This window comes from Stegostoma tigrinum, chromosome 2 (assembly GCF_030684315.1).
Source record: "Stegostoma tigrinum isolate sSteTig4 chromosome 2, sSteTig4.hap1, whole genome shotgun sequence".
NCBI classification, from domain to species: Eukaryota; Metazoa; Chordata; class Chondrichthyes; order Orectolobiformes; family Stegostomatidae; genus Stegostoma; species Stegostoma tigrinum.
The window spans coordinates 102,430,929-102,456,286 of record NC_081355.1 but is presented as its reverse complement, the minus strand read 5'-3'; the positions used below and the strand labels follow the sequence as shown (position 1 = coordinate 102,456,286).

General features: G+C 41.2%; 1 protein-coding gene across 5 annotated transcripts in view; it reads left to right on the top strand.

Annotated features, from left to right (window-relative positions):
• The first annotated feature begins 7,801 nt into the window (after positions 1-7,801).
• LOC125465351 (E3 ubiquitin-protein ligase HECW1-like) overlaps positions 7,802-25,358 on the top strand; it is a 430,630-nt gene continuing 413,073 nt past the window's right edge. For 2 of the 5 annotated variants that reach the window (XM_059638131.1, XM_059638136.1), the window contains exon 1: positions 7,804-8,039. In XM_059638131.1, the coding sequence (XP_059494114.1) occupies positions 8,010-8,039 (30 nt within the window). In that variant the 5' untranslated portion in view covers positions 7,804-8,009. Of the gene's footprint in view, positions 8,040-25,358 lie in introns of all 5 variants that reach the window. The other 3 variants (XM_059638143.1, XM_059638132.1, XM_059638133.1) reach the window with 3 other exon arrangements.

Below are 25,358 nucleotides of genomic sequence, written 5' to 3'. Positions count from 1 at the left end.
TTGGGGTGGTACGTGAGGACTAGGGGGATTCTAGTGGTATACTGCATCTGCTGTACTCGGTGTGGGTTCCTCTACATTGGGGAAACCAAGCAGAGGCTTGGGGACGGCTTTGCAGAACACGTACGCTCGGTTCGCAATAAACAACTGCACCTCTCAGTCGCAAACCATTTCAACTCCCCCTCCCATTCCTTAGATGGCATGTCCATCCTGGGCCTCCTGCAGTGCCATAATGATGCCACCTGAAGGTTGCAGGAACAGCAACTCATATTCCACTTGGGAACCCTGCAGCCCAATGGTATCAATGTGGATTTCACAAGCTTCAAAATCTCCCCTGCCCCCACTGCCTCCCAAAACCAGCCCACCTGCCTAAACTGTTCTTCCTCTCACCTATCCCCTCCTCCCATTTCAAGCTGCACCTCTATTTCCTACGTACCAACCTCATCCCGCCCCCTTGACCTCTGCGTGCTCCGCGGACTGACCTATCCCCTCCCTACCTCCCCACCTATACTCTCCTCTCCACCTATCTTCTCCTCTATCCATCTTTGGTCCACCTTCCCCTCTCTCCCTATTTATTTCAGAATCCTCTCCCCATCCCCCTTTTCTGATGAAGGGTCTAGGCCCAAAACATCAGCTTTTGTACTCCTAAGATGCTGCTTGGCCTGCTGTGTTCATCCAGCCCCACACTTTGTTATTCTAGGATAGGGGGATATGGATCATGTACTGGAAGATGGGATTAATTTAGAATGACATCATGGCTGGCACAGACATGGTGGGCCAAAGGCCTTATTCCTATGCTGTACCGATCTATGTTCCATGGGTTAGTTGGCCAGATATACAGTCATTGGGAAAGTATTGGAATCCATTTTTAAAGAAATCATAGCAATGCAGTTTTTAATAAATGGGAAATCAGGTTTGTCAAAGTTATTAGATGAGGGCATTGCTTGCTATACCGGCATTTATTAACCATGCCTAATTATCCAGAGGCCAGTCAAGAATCAACCACATCACTTTGGGTGTGGAGTCATTTGTTGGCCAGATGGGTTTTTCCTGACAATCGACACATAGTTATCATTAAACACTTAATTCCAGATTCAAATTCAAATTCCACTATGTGCCATTGTGGAAGTCAATCTTAGGTCCCCAGATCATTATCTAGAGTCTCTGGACTAACAGTCCACCAAAAATACCACTAGGCCATTGTCTCCCCTTAAGAAAGGCATAATTATCAACGTAAAGGGAAAGCAATAGACTAGTATTCCTGAATTTCCAAAAGGCATTCAATAAGTTGCCACATACAATGTTAAGAGGGAGAACATAGGCCCACGAGTCAGATATAACGTATTGGCATACTTAGAGGATTCGTTAACAGGCAGGCATAGAGAGTCGGCATAAATGGAACATTTTCAAATTGACAAGCTGTGAATGGTGGTGTGCTACAATGATGAGTGCATTGGAGCTTCAGCTATTTACAGTCTATTTAATAACTTCAATGAAGAAGCGGAGAGTTGCATCTGGGTTTGCCGATGATACCAAACCCGGTGTAAATGTAAGTTGTGAGGAGAACGCAGACAGGCTGCAAAGGGATAGCTTCAGTAAGTGGACGGCAACATGGCAGCAACATGACAGAGTATAAAATGGTGAAACATATGGTTACTCAACTTGGCCATAAAATTTGAAACTATCATTATTTTAAAGAGCACGAAACCCATGAATTTTTATTGTCAGAGAAATTTATTTGGAAACACCATAAGTTAACTTGCAGCTAAACAAGCAATGAAGAAGTTAAATGGTATGTTTCCTTAACTGCAAAAGATTGAAGTGCAGTGATAGAGAAGTCTTTTCATAATTCAACATGGCTTTGGTGAGACCACACCTGCAATGCTGAGCATCTTGGGCTCCATATTTAACACAGAAAAATGTCAATGAGGAGTATGAGTAGGCCAGTTTGCACTTCAAGCCAACTCTGCCATTCAATATGATCAATACAATATTTTCTCTTTCACTTTGTCCTCATATGCCTTGATGCTTTAATAATCTGAAAATTATCCATCTCTTTCTTGAATATATTCCATACCTGGTCTTCACAGCTTTCTGTAGTAGAGAATTCCACAGGTTCATTACTCTTTGAGTGAAAACATTTTTCCTTACCTCAGTCTGAAAGGATTTACTTCATAACCTGACATTGCATCACTTGGTTCTCGACTCCCCATCTAGGGAAAACATCCTCACAGTGTCTGTCCAGGCCTGTTAGAATTTTATATGTTTCAACCAGATCCACTTTACTTCCCCCAAACTCCAGTGACTACAGGACCATTCAAACTAATCTCTCCTCATAGGACAATCCTGCCACTCCTGGTAGCAGCCTAGTAAACCGCTGCTGCACTTCCTTTGTCGTAAATATATCCTTTCTTTGGTAGGGAGACCAAAAGCATATGCAGTACTCCAAGTGTGGTCTCACTAAGGCCCTGTTTAACTGCATTAAGATTTTCCTACTTCTGAACTCAAATCTTCTTGCCATGAATATACCATTTGCCTTCCTAATTGCTTGCTGCACCTGCCTGTCTACTTTTATGACTGGCATAAGGACATCCAAATTCCTTTGTATATCCACATTACCTATCTATCGCCAATTAAATAATACTTTTCTGTTTTTCACACCAAAGTGTGTAACTTCACATTTAGCCATGTTGTACTGCATCTGCAATGAGTTTGCCCACTCACTCAACTTGTCTAAATTATCTTGAAGCCAACTTGCATCCTCCTCACAACTCACATCCCACCCAGTTATGTGGAATCAGAAAACTTTTAAATGTTTACATTTGGTTCCCTTATCCAGGTCATTGATATATATCATTAATAGTTGGGGACCAAGCATTGATTCTTATAGTATCCCATAAGTAAATGCCCGCCTCTCAGTAAAAAAAACCTATTTATTCCCACTCTCTGTTTTCAGCCTGACAACAAATTCTCAATTTATGCCAACATATTACCCTGCACCCCATGTGTTTTACCTTCGCCCACTAACCTCTCATGAGGCATCTGATCAAAAGCTTTCTGAAAATCCAAATTCACCACATGCACTTGTTCTCCCTTATCTATTCTACTCATTACATCCTCAAAAAACTCCAGTAGATTTGTTCAGCCTTTCACAAACCGATCCTAGTTTTGTGCAATCTCATTAAGGCTTTCCAAATGTTGTGTTATTTTATCTTTTAGAATAGATTCTAGCCTTTACCTCACCACTGATGTTTGGCTAACTGGCCTGTAATTCTCATATTTTTCTCTTTCTCCTATTTTTAGATAATAGGATTATATTTTCCAAACCCCTAAAATCTATTGGAACTGCTTTAGAGTTAATAGAAATTTGAAAAATGACCATCAATGCATCCAAAAATGCATCCAAGGAAGGATATACTTGCATTAGAGACAGTACAGCAGTGTTTCAATACTTGGTCCTTGGGCTGAGATGCTATCCAATGATGAGAAGCTGGGTGAATTGGGCCTATGTTATATGAGGTTTAAAAGAATGAGAGATGATCTCATTGAAACATATAAAATTTTGATGGAGCTTTACAGAGTAGGCTCTGGGAGATTGTTGCAGCTGCTTGGGAAATCAAAATCGTGGGGTGGCAGGGTGTCAGGGTAAGGGATTGATCCTTTAGGACTGAAATAAGGAGTAATTTCTTCACTCAAAGTATGGTGAATCTTTGGAACTCTCTAGCCCAGAGGATTATAGACACTCCATCATTGAATATATTTCAGGCTGGGAGAGACAGATGTTTAGTCTGTTAATGAATTTGGAATTTTGGGAGTTGTCTGGAAAGTGGAGGTGAGACCTAATATCTACCACAACCAGGCTGTGTGGTGGAACAGGCTCAGTTGGTTGAACAATCTCCTCCTGCTTCTATTTCTTACACTCCTGAGTTCATGACAGAGTTGTAACTGAATTGGGAGGTGAACATCTACTGCTTGTGATACTAGTTCCAGCTTATTTTTTGTCAAACCTATTCAAACGTGTCCATCGGCAGTACAAATTATTTAGACTTACTAGGCAATCATCAACAAAATTTTTTTCTTTGGATTCTAATCTTGTTAAAACCTATGTTTTGAGTTGAGAAACTTGTTTTGTCATTGATTGTTCAAGTAAGATATTGTAAAATACAATTGTTGATGATGTTTTTGCTGGTAGCCAGGCTATAAACATAATTCTCATAAGTAATTATTTCTAAAATGTTGAGAGAGTGGACTGCGGGTGATGACAGCGATATATGTGGCACTTATAAATTTTAAAAGGACACTTAGATATCCCCCTGATAGGTAGAAGTACAATACAGCAAATACACTCAAATTTGATTATTGTGCCTCAGTGGGAATATTATGAAGTGTTTGATCTAAATAACCTTAGTTATTACCACCAATACAAGGATAATTTGGATGTAACATGCCTCTTTTCCAACCAAGTGAGCTCCAGGTGAGGTCACAAGGTCCTTCAAGAAACTATTTCAGGAATTGTAAGAATGGAGATTTGTACATAGGTCCCTTTCCATGATTGCCGGATAGTGAAATATCGGTTCCTAAATCCTTAGTGTTTTTGATCAGACACACAGCCATTGTGTAAATATATTGTATTTCAAAAAATTTCCCCCAGTTGTCTCTCGCTGTTATTCCAATTACAAATAGTCACCACATCCTAGCTGTCTCGCTATCACTCATACTGGAGCAGGTATTTCATGTTTTATTCAGCTACAGCATGTGGACATCGCTGGCTGGGCCAGCATTCATTTCCCATACCTAGTTGCCCTGAGCAGTTGGTGGTGAGCTGCCTTCTTGAGCTCCCGTAGTCCATTTGGTGCATGTAGACCGACAATGTCATTAGGGAGGAAGTTGCAGGAGATCCAGCGTGAAGAAACACTGATATATTTCCAACTCAGGATGATGAGTGGCTCGGAGGGAACGTGTTTTGTTCCCATGTATCTCCTGTCCTTGTCCTCAGAGATGGTAGTTCCTTGCTGAATTTTTGCAGCCTGCATTGTGAACAGCAGACACTGCTGCTATTGAGCATTGATGATAAATTCAATGGAGCGAGTGAATGTTATGTGGGTGTGGTGCCGAAGAAGTAGGCTGTTTTATTCTGGAATATTCCAAACTTCTTTAGTGTTGTTGGAGTCACACTCCTTGAGGAAAGTAGGGAATATTCCATCATACCCCTGACTTGGGCCTTGTAGATGGTGGACAGGCTTTGGAGAGTCAAGAGATGTGTTACTCACTGCAAGACTCCTAGCATCTGACCTGCTTTTGCAGCCACTGTACTTATATGCTGGTCTAGTTCAGCTTCTCGTCAATGGTAACCTGCAGAATTTCAGAAGAGGGATATTCTGTGATGGTGATGTCATTGAATATCAAGGGATAATAGTTAGAATCTCTTTTTTTCAGAGATGGGCATTGCCTGACACTTGTGAGGCATGAATGTCGCTTGCAGTTTGTCAACCCAAGATATTGTCCATGTCTTGCTGTATTTAGGCATAGACTGCTTCAGTATCTGAGAAGTCATGAATGTAATTGAACACTCTGCAAATTTTAACTAACAATGCAACTTCTAACCTTACGACGGAGGAAAAGTCATTGTTGAAGCAGCTGAAGATAGTTAGCCCTAATGTTTTTCTGAGAAACTGCTGCAAATGTGTTCTAGAGCTGGACAAAACAGTAGGTATCTGTGAAACTTGGTCTCTAGGATAAACATAAACACTGATGATTAGATTCATAGAATCCCCACATTGTGGAAAAAGGCTCTTTGGCCCAACAAGCCCACACGGACCCTCACAGTATCCCACCCAGGCCCATTCTCCCTTTAACCCCCCTAATCTAGGCATTTTAAAATGGCATCTTTGGACAGTGGGAGGAAACCAGGGCATCCGGAGGTAACCCATGCAGACACAGGGAGAATGTGTAAACTCCACACAGACAGTTGCCCCAGGATGGAATCAAACCCAGGGCCCTAGTGCTGTGAGGCAGCAGTTCTAAAACTACTGTGTCACTGTGCCGCCTTATTCTTTGCCTTTTGTTGCAAGCTTGGTTTCAAGCAAATGGAGAGGAGTCAACGATATTTTCTTTTAACAGTCAAATACCATTGACGCAATTTGTTAATTTAGTGCAAAGTATGCCTTTCAGTGAAAGAGTAATTTCAAATGTCACACTAAAGTTGTTCTTCCCTTAGCCAGTTGCTAACGGCTTCAACAGGTTGGTTTGCTCTCTTATTAAAGTGAATGCTTAATCAACAATAACACCTTTTATTTTTAAGTGCCTACAGATGCTTAAATAATACTAGATTGGTTCTTTGCAAATAGTTGATTTTTTTACCTGAATCCAAAGTCTTCTTTAGGTTTTGCACTTGTCCTTTCTTGAATGCAATATCAAATATAAGGCATGGCTTTTCAACTGGAATAGCTTCAAGTGGAAAGTTGCTACTTGAAACAAGTCTGAAACTAGGGACCTAAACTCATGTCCAGGAAACAAGCTAAATTGGCTCATATTTGTCCAAAAAAGCTATACTAATATGGAAAGAACTGTGGAGTCCATACAGTAAGATCTATAGTTAACCAAAGTGACAAATACTTTTTCTCTGTTTATAATGCCAATATGAAAAAAAAACACTTGGCATCTGAGCAAGAGATAATGGGAACTGCAGATGCTGGAGAATTTTCTGATGAAGGGTCTAGGCCTGAAACATCAGCTTTTGTACTCCTGAGATGCTGCTTGGCCTGCTGTGTTCATCCAGCTCCACATTTTGTTATCTTGGCTTCTGAGAAAATCTCTCAACCTGATCACTTAATCTTGTAATCCAGAAACTGAGTGACTTTGTTAATGCCTAGCATGACACTAAATTTGTCTATCTGTTTTCTGCAGGACAGTACAATGTAGATATATTGTAAGATTTTTTGGCGTAAAAATTTTACTGCTTATCGATACAAAATCTAAGAAATGCAGTTTTACATCATGCATCTTGTTGCATTCATACCATAATTTGAACATAGAACCACAACTTTGAAATAAAATTCCATCTTGATAAAGAATTACTGCCAAATAATTATGTTTGGTTACCACAATGACATGTGATGTGAAGTTGCTAACGAAAATACATTATTTAAAAAGACTGGCTGTATCAGAACAAATTGAGTCAATATCAAACATATTTTGGACAATCCTGCTTCATCTGCAGTTTCTGTGAAAGTGTTGCATTTTGGCAGCCACCAGATAGAATGCAGAGAGCTGTCTTACTGAATGGATTTGATATTCTACGCTGGCAACATGAATTAGTGGAAAAATCACATAAGCTTATGTGCTTCTGCTTCCTTAGGTCAGAGTGGCTTAAGAAAGGTAGAAAGCAAACATTGCTTTGTGAAATTTAGATTATTGGACAGCCAGATGATTGATTTTAAACATCCTATTTCAGTCATTTTCTCTTTACATGCCTTAAATTCCTGGTTTTTTAAAATCACTTTGAAGGCATAAGATTGCTGTTGTATGGGATGTGCTGAATTGTGGCACTGTTTATATTTGAAAATCACACTAATGCAGCATCTCTTACACTGATACTACTCCTTAGCCCAGAGCTAACCTCAAAGCTGCAACTGTCAGTGCTGAAATCATCAAGCTTGTAAAGGGACAGCCCCCTGGGACCGGGAGGTACAGCTGCAGAATTGACAACGCTTTGCTGAGCACTTTGCTTGATGCGTGTGGTAGTAGTGAGTATGCCTGTGTGTACGTGGGGAGGATGAGGAAAGAAAGAGGTTGGGTTAATAGCCCAAGTATTAGGAGATTGATGCTGGTTGGCTACAGCTGTCTGGTGCCCAGAGTGAGGCAGGGGGTGGAACGGAAATGAAGTGTGCAGCATCTCACTGTAGCAACTGTTGTTTGTGCTGGGATATGGTGAATCAGTGATTGGCTTACGGACTGTTACTACAAACCTGATCATGAGGGGTTTGCTCTTGATTTAGTCGGCTTGAAGAAGTATGATTCCTGCCCAGACAATTATTGTACAGGTAAAGAACTGTGATGTTCTCTCTGTTGCTAAGCAAATATTGCACCCATGAAGAGATCTTTGTTGACAATTACAATGAAAAACTGATTTTACTGTCTCGATGTGTTCTGCAGCATCAGGTAATTGATCAGTGTTGACATAGTATATTGACAAGCTAAAGCTGGGATGATGTTGCACTTGGATAGCCATGAATGCTGTGTAGGGTAAGGACCATCAGAGTCGTTGTGTTTGATTAGTTTTATGTTAGATATGTGATCTATTTTACTGTGTATAAATTAGAAAAGCACACACCCACTGGAAATTAATAGGATTCTCTAGTGTAGTGTTCTCTGATATATGTATAAAGTAGAGGTGGAAAGTATTCCTACAGAGATTGTTTTAACATTCTAGAGGTTAAAGTGATAACAGAAATGCCCTGTTTTCCTCTGCTAGTGAGGTATGACCTGCATAAATAACATGATGACTGAATACAACACTGCCAGGTTTATGTTGCGGCAGGCTATAAAGACTATCGTGTCTATTTTTTAAGATGCAGTGGCTGATTGCAAAGGAAAATAAGACTGATTTAACACTTTATTCAATGTCATTCCACATGACAATACAAGAAAATTAATGGCCGTGCTTAAGTCAGGTAGATGTTTTCGATTTAAGGGAATTGCATTTACTGTGAGCTTTGTGAATACTACAGTTCAGCTCCTGGTATAATGTGTTTTTTTTGCAGCACTCAGCAGAAATGAGCACTGCCAGTAGTGTACATCAAGTGATGGGGAGGCTACCAACCCTTTTGTTGTGCGCTTTCCCTTTAATTAACGGGGTTAGGCATCTGCGAATAGAACCCTAGCTGGAATAGGACTTTGATTAGCAGGATCTCTCATGTGGTACGAAACATGCTACAGCGCAGGTGTCAGAAATGCTTCTTTGCTTAAAATTGAACTGCATTTACCACAAGTGTTTTCACAGCAAGATTTAATTTACACGCACCGCTGCTAAATAACAAGATATTAAACATTTTAAGAATATATTTCAAGCGGTCCAGTTATTGGATGAATGTGACACTTTGCAGAGAGTGCAGTGTTGCAACTCATGAGAGAAAATGTATGCATCTGCAACCACTGGAAATATTACTGCAGGATTATGTGGAATACACAAATTGGCCGCAATTCAAGTTCGTAATTCAAGAGCCCATGTACCTGAAATGACAAGCAAGGGGTTAGTTCAGAGGCTCAAAACTCGTACCTAACTCTTCTCTAACATCTGACCATCTCTATTTGAAAACCTTAGACTCAAAAGCATTGTTTGTGATCTGAAGGTAAAAGTGGTCGTCGTGGTGCCACACAACTTGACTCGTGTATAACAGAAGTTCTCAGAAACGGATGAAAATATTTTTGCTGCAGGCAAACCTTATAATCGGCAAGAATATAAATAACAGACTTGAAGCATATGTCAAAGGAACAACATACACCTTTCAAAGGAAGTAATGGACATATTATGGTCAGGAAAACTTTTAGGACTTGCCCTGTGCACAAAGTTGACCAACTTTTAACATTTGAAAAAATAAATATTGAAAGTTTTATGTCAGCAAATGTGGCCTTTGTAGTTTTTCACTTTGTGTAAAATGATCCTTCTTAGTAAAGAAAACTGCAGTCATGTTTTTGTATGGTATGCAGTAAGTGGATCGATCATTCAAATAGTCTCAGAGACATTTATTTATCATTTTCCAATGTTTTGTTTGTCTTTGCCAAAAAAGATTCATTTGTTCATCTCAAATATTGTAAAATATGTGTGTGCTGGGTGCTGCTGGAATTATTTCATCTGCAGTGTTTTGTAGAAACAATGGAACGCAGGAAATAATAGATTCGTTCTCACATTATTTCAACAAGAGGGTGCTGCTACCTCTGGCAAAGTACAGTAATAACCCCATTGTAGGAGAGAAAACCAGAACAGAAAATAAGACCAACAGTTTCCAAATATACCAGTTTGTTTATTGTGATTAATTAATATCAGATAGGAAAATTAATGCTAAATCTTTGTTAGAAAGGCAAGAAAACCATTTGAGTTTCTATATTACTATGGGTGCGTGATGAGCTTTGCTCCCTCTAGATGGAGTTATGGGAAATCAAGAAAAAAAAATGAAACAGAAATGAACAGAAGAGTACATAGAAATAATTTGTTGAAGAGTGGTGAGAAGGGTATAGTGCAAAGAATGTAGACTGGTGACAAGTATGAGTATTCAGCACAGAAACAATGTAGTTTTAAAGCAATTAGTAATAAAACAGTCATAGCTCCCTCTTAAACTTGCCAGAGCAGCACTTTGAATTGTTATTTGGAGTGAATTTAAACACCTTCAAAGATGAGCAACTTCAAACTTTTAGGATGCATTTAATGTACATATTATGGATAAAGCCTGAAATATCTGCACAAATGATAAGAATTTCAGTGGTTTCTTAGTATTTATAAATTTCTGGTAAATTCAGGTGGCACTTTGTGAGTTTTTTTTCTTTATTTGTCCCTAATATGAAATCAGATTTTGCATTAATACTGTGATAGGTCTTTAAAAAATTATCTAATCTGAGCAAGAATTCCCGAATGGCAGACCCATTAACTATTATTCAATAAGTCGACTGCTTCCACTATATCCAACAGACAGGTAGCCATTTGTTCACCAATTGTGCAATTTTACTTAATTGTTTAAGAAAATGAGATTGGTAAAAGATTCCATTCCAACAGCCGTTCCCCCAACCCCAACCAACCTTCGTCAATAGCCAATTTACAGAAGTTTTCACAGATCTTATCACTGGCAGTTCTAACCTGCCCCACCAGGAGGCATGTTTCAGCAGCTTGTTTTCCAGCCGTTTCAGTTCAATCCTCACAAATGGATACAGAAAATGATGATAACGCCTGTACTCTGACGGAAATTCAATTGAAAATGACCCCTTTGGCTCAGCTTCAGCTTTGAAATGATTAGCTGATCATGCACCATTTCAGTGTTTTGGCTAATAAATTGTCCCTTTAGTGATATTCTTATCAGAATGCAATTAAATTCACAGGACAAATTTCAGCATATACTCTGGAATAAACAACAATAATGTTGAAACTTGTTATATGTCATTTCATAAATTAATCTGCAAGTTTCATTGAAGGACTAAAACATCTGTGTTATCATGTTGTGATAACAAACGAACATATACTGTTTCTTGTAAAGTCTGTTGATGTGTTTTGCTATGTTAAGTGCATCATGCAACTGCTAATGTCTCATCATGGATAACTGATGGCATGTAAATGAGAATTTACTGACTTTTGGAAAGAAAAAGTCTATTAAGATTAAATGGCACAATTCCCTTGAAAATGTATTACTAAAAAAGACCAGCATGTGGCTGAGCAGTAGCATAGTTCCTCAGGAGACCAGGGACCTTTGGACAACTGTCTCTGTTGGAGTTTGCACATTCTCCCTGTGTCTGCATGGTTTCCTTCTGGTTGCACTGGCTTCCTCCCACAGTCCAAAAATGTACAGATTAGGTAGATTGGCCATGGTAAATTACCAATAGTGCCGAACAACATGTAGGTTAGGTGGATTAGCCATGGGAAATGCAGGGCTACAGAGATAGGGGCAGGTCTGGGTGGAATGATCTTCGGGAGGGTCATTGTGGACTTGGTGGGCTGAATAGTCTTCTTCCACACTGTAGGGATTCTATGCAAAAAAAGCATACATAAAATGTATTCAAAAGTAGTCCTGTATAACAACAACACTAAAAGGAACACTAGGATTGAGATAATGCTTGTAAAGATGTAAGTATGCTATCTTAGTGAAGAATTATATTAATAAACAACTCTTCAGTATTTCAGTATTATACCCAGAGCAGATGAAAGGAAAACCCTTGTGTGATGTCAAAAAAATGCTTTTCCACAATATTTTGTAGGTTAAATTGAAATAATTGCATTTCCTAGAAAATAGTGTAAAAGCATAAATGGGATGTGGCCACATGATTCAAATAAAGCAGAACTGCTGACATCAAAAAGAAGCAAGAACTCAGAATCCAGTTGAAGGATCTGATGTTGCTGTACAGGAAGATGGGTAGAGGTTAGTTGGGCTAGTCTGTCATTAGAACCTCCACAGGTATAAATTCTACAGCTGGCCTACTTCTTGTTCTCATCATTCATAACTGGGTTTCCAAGTTGAGGAAGGTGAAGTGTGGCAAAATGAGGTCATCAGGTAATCAGATGTCTCCACGACTAAAAGTGGCTAAACCCTAGATAAAAATAGGGATAAAACATAGTCAACACATCATGGAGCTGGAGGAACACAGCAGACCAGGCAGCAGTAGAGGAGCAGGAAAGTTGACATTTCGGGTCGGGACCCTTCTTCAGAAATAGGGAGGGGGAAACAAATAGGTGGGGCTGGGGAAGGTAGGTTGGGATGATGAGAGGTGAATGCAGGTAGGCAGTGGTGGAGATTGGGGGAGGGTTAAGGAAGTGGGAATGAGAGGGAGAGTTGGACATGAGATGAGGCCAGGTGTGGGGAGATTTTAAAACTGGTGAATTCTATGTCTAGGCCATCGGGCTGCAGGCTCCCACGGTGGAATATAAAGTTTTTGCGTGTGGCTCTGTACGTGACAAATGACAACACCTTCCAGTTGCCAACCATTTTAACTCCTCCTCCTAATCACTGGGTGACATGTCCATCTTGGGCCTCTTCCAGTGCCACAATAACACCACACGCAAGCTGGAGGACCAGCACCTCATATTCTGCCTCGGGAGTCAACGGCTCAAAGGGTAAACATAGAATTCATCAGTTTCAAAATCTTCTCACCCCCAACATCATCCCATGTCCAACCATCCCTCTCATCCCTGCCTCCTTTAAATGAAACAATCTGCCCATCTCCTCTCCCACTTATCCGCCTCGCTCATCCACAGACCAATTCCTACCTGCACTCACCTATCACCATCCCACCCGATCCTCCCCAGTCCCACCCCTCCTCTATTTATTTCCCAGTTCCCTTCTGCCTCCCCATTTCTGCAGAAGGGTCCTGACCCGAAACGTCAACTTTCCTGTTCCTCCGATGCTGCCTAGTCTGCTGTGTTCCTTCAGCTCCACACTGTCTTGTCTCTGACTCCAGCGTCTGCAGTTCTTGCTATCTCAGAATGAAACATACATTTTCTTTAAATACAGATTCTCTATTTGACAAAATCCTGATCTCAGACAACTAACTATACAGTATAAAGCAACTTCTATTCTAGAATAGAAGGACTACTGGTCAATACTTCAGATCATATTTCCTGTAGCAAAGGTACAAAGTCAACTATTGATTTGAGCAGCAAACAGTATTCAAAAGCAAGGAATGTAGAAATAAAAACAAAACAAAGTGCTTATTATTCTTATTTAGTTCATTTATGGAATGTGGGTATGACTGGCTGAGTCAGTACATATTACCATCTTTAGAATTGTTTCACAAAGTGGTGCTGAGCTTCCTTCTTAAACCACTCTAGTCCAGGAGCTGTAGGTTGACCCACAATACCCTTATGAAGAGAATCCCAGGATTTTGACCTAGTGACGCTGAAGGAACTGTGATATATTTCCAAGTCAGGATGGTGAATGGCTTGGAGGGGAACTTGTAGGTGATGGTTTTTCCTTATGCCTGTTACCCTTTTCTCTCTAGATGGCAATGGTCATGGGATTAGAGGGTGCTATAAAGGAGTGTTCGTCAGTTGCTGTAGAAAGGCGACACTGTCATTTTGTGTTAGTGGAAAAGAGAGTATGTTTGCGGATGTGGTGCCAATCAAGCAGGCTGCTTTGTCTTAGATGGTGTGAAGCTTCTTGAGTGTTTTTGGAGCTGCACCTATCTGTGTATAGCAGGAGTATCCCATCACATTCCTGACTGCAAACATTGTGGTTAGCACTGCTGCCTCACAGCTCCAGGAACCCGGGTTTGATTCCACCTTCGGGCAACCGTCTGTGTGGAGTTTGCACATTCTCCCTGTGTCTGCGTGGGTTTCCTCCAGGTGCTCCAGTTTCCTCCCACCATCCAAAGATGTGCAAGGTAGGTGGTTTGGCCATGCTAAATTATCCTGTAGTGTTCAGGGATGTGGAAATTAAGAGGGTTATAGGAGGATGGGTCAATGTGGACTTGTTGGGCTGAAGCACCTGTTTCCACACTGTAGGGATTCTATCCCTGATGATTTCTGATGTAAACATGTTGAACTGCCAATGTTCAGAATGATCTTCCTTTGGGCTCATGACAATCATCAATGATCACGTGTATTTTTGGATTATGTTGCCATGGTTACTTTGGAGGAGTGTGCTATAAGACTCAAAAACATTGGTAGCTGTATTTCAAATATGTTGTCTGAAGTTATCATTGCAGCTTATAGTAACACTACCAAGGAGGGAAATTATAGCATAAAAAAGGGCATGTAGTATTCGTAATGATATTCAATCATGAGTGTTCTGTCTGAAGACAGGTCCTTTGCTCAATTGTTGCTGATATTTCATCCTGAGGAGTTTTCTTTACAGTTGTTTTCAGTGGTAGATTGCTATTAGCTTCACTCCCAAGGTAAGGAAAGGAAGTAGATCCCGAAGGCTATATCAGTTCGCGCAGGATCGAACCTACACTCTTGTTATTCTGAACCACACACATTGAGTCAGAGAATTATAGAAATGTACAGTACAGAAACAGACCCTTTGGTCCAACTTGCTCTTGCTGATCAGATACCCTAAATTAATCTAGTCCCATTTGCCAGCATTTGGCCCATATCCCTCTGTAGCCTTCTTCTTCATACACCCACCCAAACACCTTTTAAATGTTGTAATTGTACCAGCCTTCGCTACTTCCTCTGGCAGCTCATTCCATACATGCATCCTACTCTGCATGAAAAGGTTGTCTCTTAGGTCCCGTTTAAATCTTCCCCCTCTCATCTTCTGCTAGTTTTGGACTCTCCTACCCTGTGGAAAAGACTTTAGCTATTCACCTTATCCGTGCCCTTCATGATTTTGTAAACCTCCAGAAGGCTTCCCTCAGCCTCAGATGCTCCAGGGAAGATAGCCCTAGCCTACTCAACCTTTCCCTACACATACAAGCCATCTGAGCTAACTAACCCACTTGTGATCATTTGCACATCACTAGAACCTGGCACAGATTCAAAAATTAAAATCATTTTTTAAAAAATAACCCTTATTGGGGTTAGTATATAATAGGGATGAAGTGATATTACAAATGTGTAAAACCATACTTAGACCTCACCTGAAGTATAGAGCTTCATAGGTTTCTTTGGCTGGGTGTTAGTTTTGTTGACTTTCACAGCAAGTTCACAATTGCAAGGTCTAGTGAGTTTTCTTGCCATTATTTTCTCAAACTCACCTCATTAACTATCTTCTGCACCCTTATAGTGCCTCCTTTGTGCAACCCTGGCCCATCTACCACTCACTGTATAGCGCACAACTTGTTGCTGCCAGAAGTTGCATTCCCGGGAGCCAGCACTACCTTTAGAAGGCATAATGCATCCACAGAGCACTGTTAATCCATAGATGCCTTGCAGAATTCTTGAAATTTGCACTGGATATGGAATACAAGAGAAATTTTGCACCCTGCTTCACATTCAGGGACCTGGAGGTCCAGCTGGACCAGGTGCTGCAAACAAGGGATCTCCTTTTCTCCTCAGACTGGCAGTGAAGGCCATAACACCAAACCATGCCAGCCTGGTTCATGTTTGCCAACCAGGTCAGTGCGGTCTCAGCCATCTGGAGGGCCACATAGCACTACAAGAAGAAGGTCAATGACTTTTCTCACTTTGCCAGCAGAAGCTTCCCCATCTGCTCACCAATACTTCACATTCTCTCTGTCTCTGCTAATGTGCCCTCCTCCCACCAAGGCCCATGCTCTACCACTCTCACTATTGCTCGCAACATTTTCCCTTAGTTGCTGTCACTGACCCTGACCCCACTGACCCTGCATGCAATCATCACGGCCCATTCAGTCACTCAGGGCATCTCCTGCCTTGCATCAGAAATGACAACGCTTTCAGTTCCCTTAATACCTGCCTCTCTTATTCCAGCAGGTAAAGAGCCCCATTTGGGGACAAATGTGCAAGATGAGTATTGTGCTGACCGGCATCTGGTTCCCCAGCCCTTATGAGGGCAGTACCCTGACCTGGACTGCCTGTGTCTAAACTCCTGTGCTGGTATTAAAGACTGACTTTGACTTATGAAGTTAGGGCACAGATCAGCAAAAAGGCAAAATAGGGATGCTGTGTGCACCCAGATCAGCTCAGAGTAAGTGAGCACTATGGCCGCAAGCAAAGAGTCCTTGGATACAGCCAAGCCCAGTCCAGGAACATAGAACAGAGAACATAGAACAATACAGTGCAAAACAGGCCCTTCAGCCCTCGATGTTGCACCGACCTGTGAACTGATCTAAGCCCCTCCCCGTACACTATCCCATCATTATCCATTTGCTTATTCAAGGACTGTTTAAATGCCCCTAATGTGGCTGAGTTAACTACATTGGCAGGCAGGGCGTTTCACGCCCTTATCACTTTCTGAGTAAAGAACCTGCCTCTGACGTCTGTCTTAAATCTATCACCCCTCAATTTGTAGCTATGCCCCCTCGTACAAGCTGACGTCATCATCCTCAGAAAAAGGCTCTCACTGTCCACCCTATCTAATTCTCTGATCATCTTGTATGTCTCTATTAAATCTCCTCTTAGCCTCCTTCTCTCCAATGAGAACAGACACAAGTCCCTCAGCCTTTCTTCATAGGGCCTGCACTCCAGACCAGGCAACATCCTGGTAAATCTCCTCTGCACCTTTTCCAATGCTTCCACATCCTTCCTGTAATAGGGCAACCAGAACTGCACGCAATATTCCAGGTAAGGCCGCATTAGCGTTTTGTACAATTTCAGCATGACGTCACGGCTCCAGAACTCAATCCCTCTACCAATAAAACCTAACACACCATAAACCTTCTTAACAACACTATCAAGCTGAGTGGCAACTTTCAGGGACCTATGTACATGGACACCAAGATCCCTCTGCACATCCACACTACCAAGAATCTTTCCATTGACCCAGTATTCTGCCTTCCTGTTATTCTTCCCAAAATGAATCCACCTCACATTTATCCGCATTGAACTCCATTTGCCACCTTTCAGCCCAATTCTGCAGTTTATCCAAGCCTTCCTGCAACCTGCAACATTCTTCCACACTATCCACCACTCCACCGACTTTGGTGTCATCTGCAAACTTACTAAACCAGCCACCTATGTCTGTGTCCAAGTCATTTATAAAAATGACAAACAGCAGCGGTCCCAAAACAGATCCTTGAGACACACCACTAGTAACCGGGCTCCAGACTGAATATTTTCCATCAACCACCACTTGTTGCCTTCTTACAGAAAGCCAGTTTCTAATCCAAACTGCTAAGTCTCCCTCAATCCTGTGCCTCTGTATTTTCTCCAATAACCTACCATGTGGAACCTTGTCAAAGGCATTACTGAAGTCCATGTACACCACGTCAACTGCCCTACCCTCATCCACATGTTCGGTCACCTTCTCAAAAAACTCAATGAGGTTTGTGAGACATGACCTGCCCTTGACGAATCCATGCTAACTATCTCCAATCAAATTGTTGCTTGCTAGATGATTATAAATCCTACCTCTTATAATTCTTTCCAAAACCTTTCCTACAACAGACGTAAGGCTCATAGGTCTATAATTACCTGAGTCATCCCTACTGCCCTCCTTGAACAAGGGCACAACATTTGCAACCCTCCAGTCCTCTGGTACTAAACCTGTAGACAATGAGGGCTCAAAGATCAAGGGCAAAGGCTCCGCCACCTCCTCCCTAGCTTCCCAGAGAATCCTCGGAAAAATCCCATCCGGCCCAGAGGATTTATCCAAGTTCATACTTTCTAGAATTGATAGCACCTCCCCCTTACTAACCTCAATCCTTTCAATTCTAGTAGCCCGTATTTCAGTCGTCTCCTCTACAATATTCTCCGGTTCCTCAGTAAAAACAGATGAGAAATAATCATTTAGCATCTCTCCGATCTCCACAGGGTCCACACACAACTTCCCACTTCTGTCTTTGACTGGCCCTATTCCTGCCCTCGTCATCCTCTTATTCCTCACATACCTATAAAAAGCTTTAGAGCTCTCCTTTATTCTACCTGCTAATGTCTGCTCATGCCTACTCCTTGCTATTCTTAACTCTCTCTTTAAATCCTTCCCAGCTAATCAATAACTCTCCATTGCCTCATCTAAACCATCTCGTCTCATCGTCACATAAGCCTCCCTCTTCCGCTTAACAAGAGATACAATTTCTTTCGTAAACCACAGTTCCCTTACCTTATCGCTTCCTCCTTGCCTGACAGGGGCATACCTATCAAGGACACACAAGATCTGTTTCTTAAACTTGTTCCACATTTCGATTGTCCCCATCCCCTGCATTTTGCTAACCCATTCTATGCCTCCTAAGTCTTGCCTAATCACATTATAATTGCCCTTCCCCCATCTATAACTCTTGCCCTGTGGCATGTTCCTATCCATTTCCATCGTTAAACTAAACATAACCAAATTATGGTCACTCCCTCCAAAGTGCTCACCTACCACTAAATCAAACACCTGGCCTGGTTCATTGCCAAGTACCAGATCCAATGTGGCCTCCCCTCTTGTCAGCCCTTCGACATACTGTGTCAGGAAACCCTCCTGCACACATTGGACAAAAACTGATCCAACTGACATACTAGAGTTATAGCATTTCCAGTCAATGTTAAGGATGTTAAAGTCTCCCATAATGACCATCCTGTTCCTTTCACTCCTGCCTAGACTAGTTTTGCCAATCCTCTCCTCCACATCCCTGGAACTTTGTGGAGGCCGATAAAAAACTCCCAGCAGTGTGACCTCTCCTCTCCTGTTTCTGACCTCAGCCCATACCACCTCGGTAGACGAGTCCTCATCAAAAGTTCTTTCAGCCACTGTTATACTGCCCTTGACTAACAAAGCCACACCTTCCCCTCTTTTACCACCTTCCCTGATCTTAATGAAAGATATACATCCTGGAACCTGCAATATCCATTCCTGACCCTGCTCTATCCATGTCTCCGAAATGGCCACAACATTGAAGTCCCAGGTACCTATCCATGTTGCAAGCTCACCTACCTTATTCTGGAAAATAGGAGATAGCATATGTCACTGAGTGCAAAGTGTTCTTGCTGCAACATGGCAATGATAGCTGCAATAGCATTTGATGTGCAACATTGAAGTGCAGAAGTGTAGTGTAAATGGGTCGGAGATGTTCCGTGTTATATGCCAATGTTAGTGAATGCGGTGTGTATGTGGCTGGTGCCCATAGACTGTGCTCTGGGATATTTGAGTCTCGTGTCCAATGTAGAGGCCCCTTGGAGCAAGCAGTGAGTTGAGGTCACCAGGTTCTGATGTCTGTTCTGAGAATTCATCATGTTCAGTTTGCCTGTAGAGGCTGGCAAGATGGAATGCCATATATCCATGAGGCGCAATTTGCAGTTAATAAGGTCATTAACAAACAATAACTGCCTTTATCAAGCAACTCATTGGTACCTAGTGAGAATTTTGCCTCAACACCTGGAATTTAGTTAAAAGATGCAGCGAGTGTTCTTGACAGCAAGAGAGACCTCACTGGACTCAAGCAATTTGGCTACAATTCCCACTGTAGCCCACATTGTACAAACACCTTTAAGATTCGGCCTGTTGCATCCAGTTTTAGGTGCCACATCTTAGGAAGGACAAATTAACTATGGAAGTAGTGCAGAATAGGTTCACATGAACAATATCAAAGTTCACGGTTTAATTTAGGAGGGCAGGTTACACAAATTTAGCTTGCATTTCTTTGAATTTGGAAAGTTAAGAGGTGATGTAAAATGAGAAGATGCAGACAAATAGTTTTCTCTAATGTGATAAGATCACAATTGTAAAATTAGAGTTAAACTATTCAGGAGCGAAATCCACAGACTGGATAGTAGAAATCTGTTATTCCTATCTCCAAGAGCCTGTAAATTCTGAGTCAATTTCAATATACTTTCAAAAGTAAAATTAACTGATTTTTGCTTTTGTGCTTCTGAGATGCTGCTTGGCCTGCTGTGTTCATCCAGCTTCACACTTTGTTGTCTTGGATTCTCCAGCATCTGCAGTTCACATCATCTCTGATTTTTATTTAGTCAGGCTATCTGGGGAATGGAACAAAGATGGGAAAGTAGGTTTGACATACAAAGCAATCACAATCGAATAGAACAATAGAATGGGACTAGAATGACATTCCCCTATTCTATTGTTCTTCTTTTTAAAGGCCCTGGAAGGAACTGCAATTGATTGAAAGATGACACAATGAATCTCCACCCATTTTCATTCCTGACTGATCCAAAATTGGAAGGAACATGAGTGGTGATATGAAGACATTTTCAACATCTTCATAATTGGAAGTACTGACCAGTTGGGGTTGTAATTTTTAAGTGATCAACGTCAGTTCGATTTTAGGATCATAGACTGGACAGCTTTTAGATAATTGATAGTAATACTGAAAATAACAAACACCATTAATAAATATCTGTACAATGAATAGCTTGATATATGAGCATGTATAGAACATTGGATCAGGTTGCATTGAGATTTGACAGCTTACAGCACTGGTTAGAGCAGACTGGTTTTGTCTGGTTTTCTTGCTCAGCGTAAGGCTGCCTTGCAGAAACATTTGACAGTACTGGTGTGCACGAACTGAGCACTGCATAATTGAATTGTGAAAGAAGCTGAGGAAGTTCAGTTTGCTTGTATGAAATGAAAAGATGTTTCTAGAAACAGAGTCCTTTTTTTAAGGGCACAGGAAACGACTGAGTGATTTGCACTCAGGCACACAATTACAATTCAACGTCTTCAAATTACGCTGACCAAAGGTTGTCAAAGTTCCTTTGTCCATAATTTTAACAAACACATTAAAACTGTTTATTGCCACCAAGTTAATGCATGTATTGAAGTAGTAGTCTGAGGAATTAATATGTGTTTTATTTAATAGGAGAGACATGAAATTAAATCTGTCATTTTGTTGACTCCATTGGGTAAATTGGTACTTAATGAGTTTCCATAGTAACAAGGCAATATCATTATTGAAACATTGGAGCAATCGCAAATACCCATTTCACCTCACTGCTGTATTTAATTCTGCTGTGATATTTACATTCTGATTATAATTACAGATGGGAGTTAGTATGCTCTTGTTTACTACAGGAACATGATGGTAATATCGGGGATACATACAAAATATTTGTTGAAAGCTATACGCAGAGTTCTGTGGAGTTAGAAATAGTAGCATATGGTTTTCAATTACCTCCTGTCCTGCATGCTATTCCTCTGAATCTTCAATTCATAGATGAAGGGAAATTAAATAATGTAGTTTACATGGATTTTCAAAAAACATTGAATAAGGTGCCTCATGAAACCCTTATCTAAAACGTTAACCGAAGAAATGTAGCATCATCGACAGCAATTAGGTTGACAAACAGCAAACAATGAAATAGGGCAAGGAGAGTTATTTGGAAAAGAAAAAAATATTGGAAATGTCTAGATCTACTTTTGATTTTTATATATATCAACAATTTGCTCACCATGACCCTTAATTCCTTCATTGTTCAAAAATTTATCTAGCCTTGCCTTAAAAACATTCAGTGAGGTAGCTTCGACCGTTTCACTGGGCAGGGAATTCCACAGATTCACAACCCTTTGGGTGAAGAAGTTCCTCCTGACCTCAGTCCTACACCTGCTTCCCTTTATTGTGAGGCTATGCCCCTAGTCCTAGCTTCACCCGCGAGTGGAAACAACCTCTCTGCCTCCACCTTATCTATTCCCTTCATAATCGTATATGTTTTGATTTAGATCTCCCCTCATTCTTCTGAATTCCAATGAGTATAATCCCAGCCTACTAAGTCACTCCTCATAATGAGGGAAGGGCTGTGGATGTCTTATACATAGGCTTCAGTAAGGCGCTTGATAAGGTTCCCAATGATAGGCTGATGGAGAAAGTGAAGTCACATGGGGTCCAGGGTGTATCAGTTAGATAGATAGAGAACTGGCTGAGCAACAGGAGACAGACAGTTGTAGTTGAAGGGAGCTTCTCAAAATGGAGAACTGTGACCGGTGGTGTTCCACAGGGATCCGGGTTGGGACCACTGTTGTTTGTGATATATAAGTGATCTGGAGAAAGGTATAGATGGTCTGATTAGCAAGATTGCAGATGACACTAAAATTGGTGGAGTAGCAGATAGTGAAGGGGACTGTCGGAGAATGCAGCAGAACAAAGATAGATTGGAGAGTTGGGCGGACAAATGGCAGATGGAGTTCGATTGAGGCAAATGTGAGGTGATGCATTTTGGAAGATCCAATTCAAGAGCGAACTACATGGTAAATGAAAAAAGCCCTGGGGAAAATTGATGCACAGAGAGACCTGGGTGCTCAGGTCCATTGTACCCTGAAGGTGGCCACACAGGTGGATAGAGTGGTCAAGAAGGCATATGGCATGCTTTCCTTCATCAGACAGGGTATTGAGTACAAGAGTTGGCAGGTCATGTTACAGTTGTATAGGACTTTGGTTCAACCACATTTGGAATACTGCTGGAGTTCTGGTTGCCACATCACCAAAAGGATGTAGATGCTTTGGAGAGAGTGCAGAGAACGTTCACCAGGATATTGCCTGGTATGGAGGGCACTAGCTACGAAGAGAGGTTGAGTAGATTAGGATTATTTAAATTAGAAAGATGAAGGTTGAAGGGGGACCTGATCGCGGTCTACAAAGTCAAGAGAGGTATAGACAGGGTGGAGAGCAAGAAGCTTTTTCCCTGAGTGGGGGACTCAATTACTAGGGGTCATGATTTCAAGGTGAGTGGGGAAAAGTTTAAGGGAGATACGCGTGGAAAGATACAGGTGGTGGGTGCCTGGAACCTGTTGCTAGCAGAGGTGGTGTAGGCGGGCATGATAGCGTCATTTAAGATGTATCTAGCCAGATACATGAATAAGCAGGGAGTAGAGGGATACAGATCCCTGGAAAACAGGCGACAGGTTTAGGTAGAGGATCTGGATCAGCACAGGCTTGGAGTGCGGAAGGGCCTGTTCCTGTGTCATAATGTTCTCTGTTCTTTGTTGTTCTTCTTAATACAACCCTCTCAACTCTGGAATTAAATGAGTGAATCTCCTCTGCACCCCCTCCAGTGCTAGTATATCCCTTCTCAAGAAAGGAGACCAAAACTGCACACAGTACACCAGGCGTGGTCTCACCTGGGCACTATACAGCCGCAGCATAGCCACCTTGTTTTTAAAATCTATCCTTCTAGCAATGACAGACAAAATTCCATTTGTCTTTGTAATTACCTGCTACACCTGCAATCCTACTTTTAGCGATTCATGCACAAGGATACCCAAGTCCCTCTGCACGGCGGTGTGCTGCAATTTTTTTACCATTAAAACATCATCCATTTGCTGTTATCCCTACCAAAATGGATGACCTCGTAATTATCTACATTGTACTCCATCTGCCAGACCTTTGCCCACTCACTTAGACTATCTCTATCCCTCTGCAGGCTTTCAGTGTCTTTGTACACTTTGCTCTACCACTCACCTTAGTGTCATCTGCAAATTTTGACACACCACACTTAGTCCCCAACTCCAAATCATCGATGTAAATTATAAACAATTGCGGTCCCAACACCGAACCCTGAGGCACATCACTAGCCACTGACTGCCAACCAGAAAAACACCCATTTACCCCTACTCTTTGTTTTCTACTCGTCAACCAATCTTCCATCCATGCCTATACGTTACATGTAATACCGTGCAATTTTATCTTATGCAGCAGCCTTTGATGTGGCACCTTGTCAAATGCCTTCTGGAAATCCAGATATACCACATCCACAGGTTCCCCATTGTCCACCATGCAATAAAGTCCTCAAAGAATTCCACCAAATTTTTTAAACATGACCTACCCTTCATGAGCCCATGCTGGGTGTTTCAAATGGGACAATTTACATCCAGATGTCTTGCTACTTCTTCCTTAACAATAGATTCAAGCACTTTCCCCACTACCAAAGTTACCTGCCTATTGTTACTTGTTTTTTGTCTGCTTCCTTTTTTAAACAGTGGCATCGCATTGGCTGTTTTCTAATCTGCGGGAACTACTCCAGAGTCCCGTGAATTTTGGTATATAATTACCAGTGCATTTGCTATTTCCCCCCATCACCTCTTTTAGTACCCCAGAATGCATTTCATCAGGGCCAGGAGACATGTCTACCTTTAGCCCTATTAGCTTGCCCAGAATGGTTTCCTTAATGATAATGATAGTTTGTAGGTCCTCACCTGCTATAACCTTCTTGCCATCAGATTTTGGCATGTTATTTGTGTCTTCCACTGTGAGGAAAGACACAAAATAACTGTTTAATGCCTTGGTTATTTGCTCATTCCCAGTTATTAAATTGGTTTTCTCAGCCTCTAAAGGACCAATGTTTACCTTCACCACTCTTTTACAATTTACATATTTATAGAAACTTTTGCTGCCTGTTTTTATATTCTGAGCTAGTTTACTCTCATCTTTTTTCTCTTTATAACTTTTGTTGTGGCTTTCTGTTGGCCTTTAAAGATTTCCCAGTCTACTAGTTTCCCACTACTCTATGCTGTTTTCTATGTGTTTCTTTTTCCAATCTGATACTTTATTTCCTTAGACATCCATGGCTGACTATCTCTTTTCCTACAGTTCTTCCTTATCACTGGAATCTACTTCGGAAAGCACTCTGAAAAATTGTTTTGAAAATCCTCCACTGTTCCTCAATTGATCCACCATAAAGTTTTTGTTCCCAAGTGAGTGGGTGGGTAAGTGGAGCTGAGTCTCAAAAAGGTCAGCCATGATCTTATTGAATGGCGGGGTAGGCTTGAGTGGCCGGATGGCCTACTCCTGCTCCTAGTTCTGATGTTCTTATTGATTTTGGGCATAGGAAGCACAATGTCAACACAATCCAAAAAGATTTGGCAAGCAGTGAGTAGGAATGTGAAGTACCTCAGGAACAGCCGACAGATTGTAGGTATAATTTAATGTAGTTAATATGATAATACATTTTAGGAGAAGGAATAACAAGAAATGGAATAGGCTCTCAATGAAAAGAAGCTGAAAAATATACATGAACAGAGAAACCAAGGATTAAAAAATATATTTCTTAATAAGAATGACCGCAGTTAGTTAACGTCAGTAACAGGCTAATTGTATGTTGAGTTTTACAAGTAAACACATGGAATATGAAAACAAAAAGGTAAGATTCACTTGATACA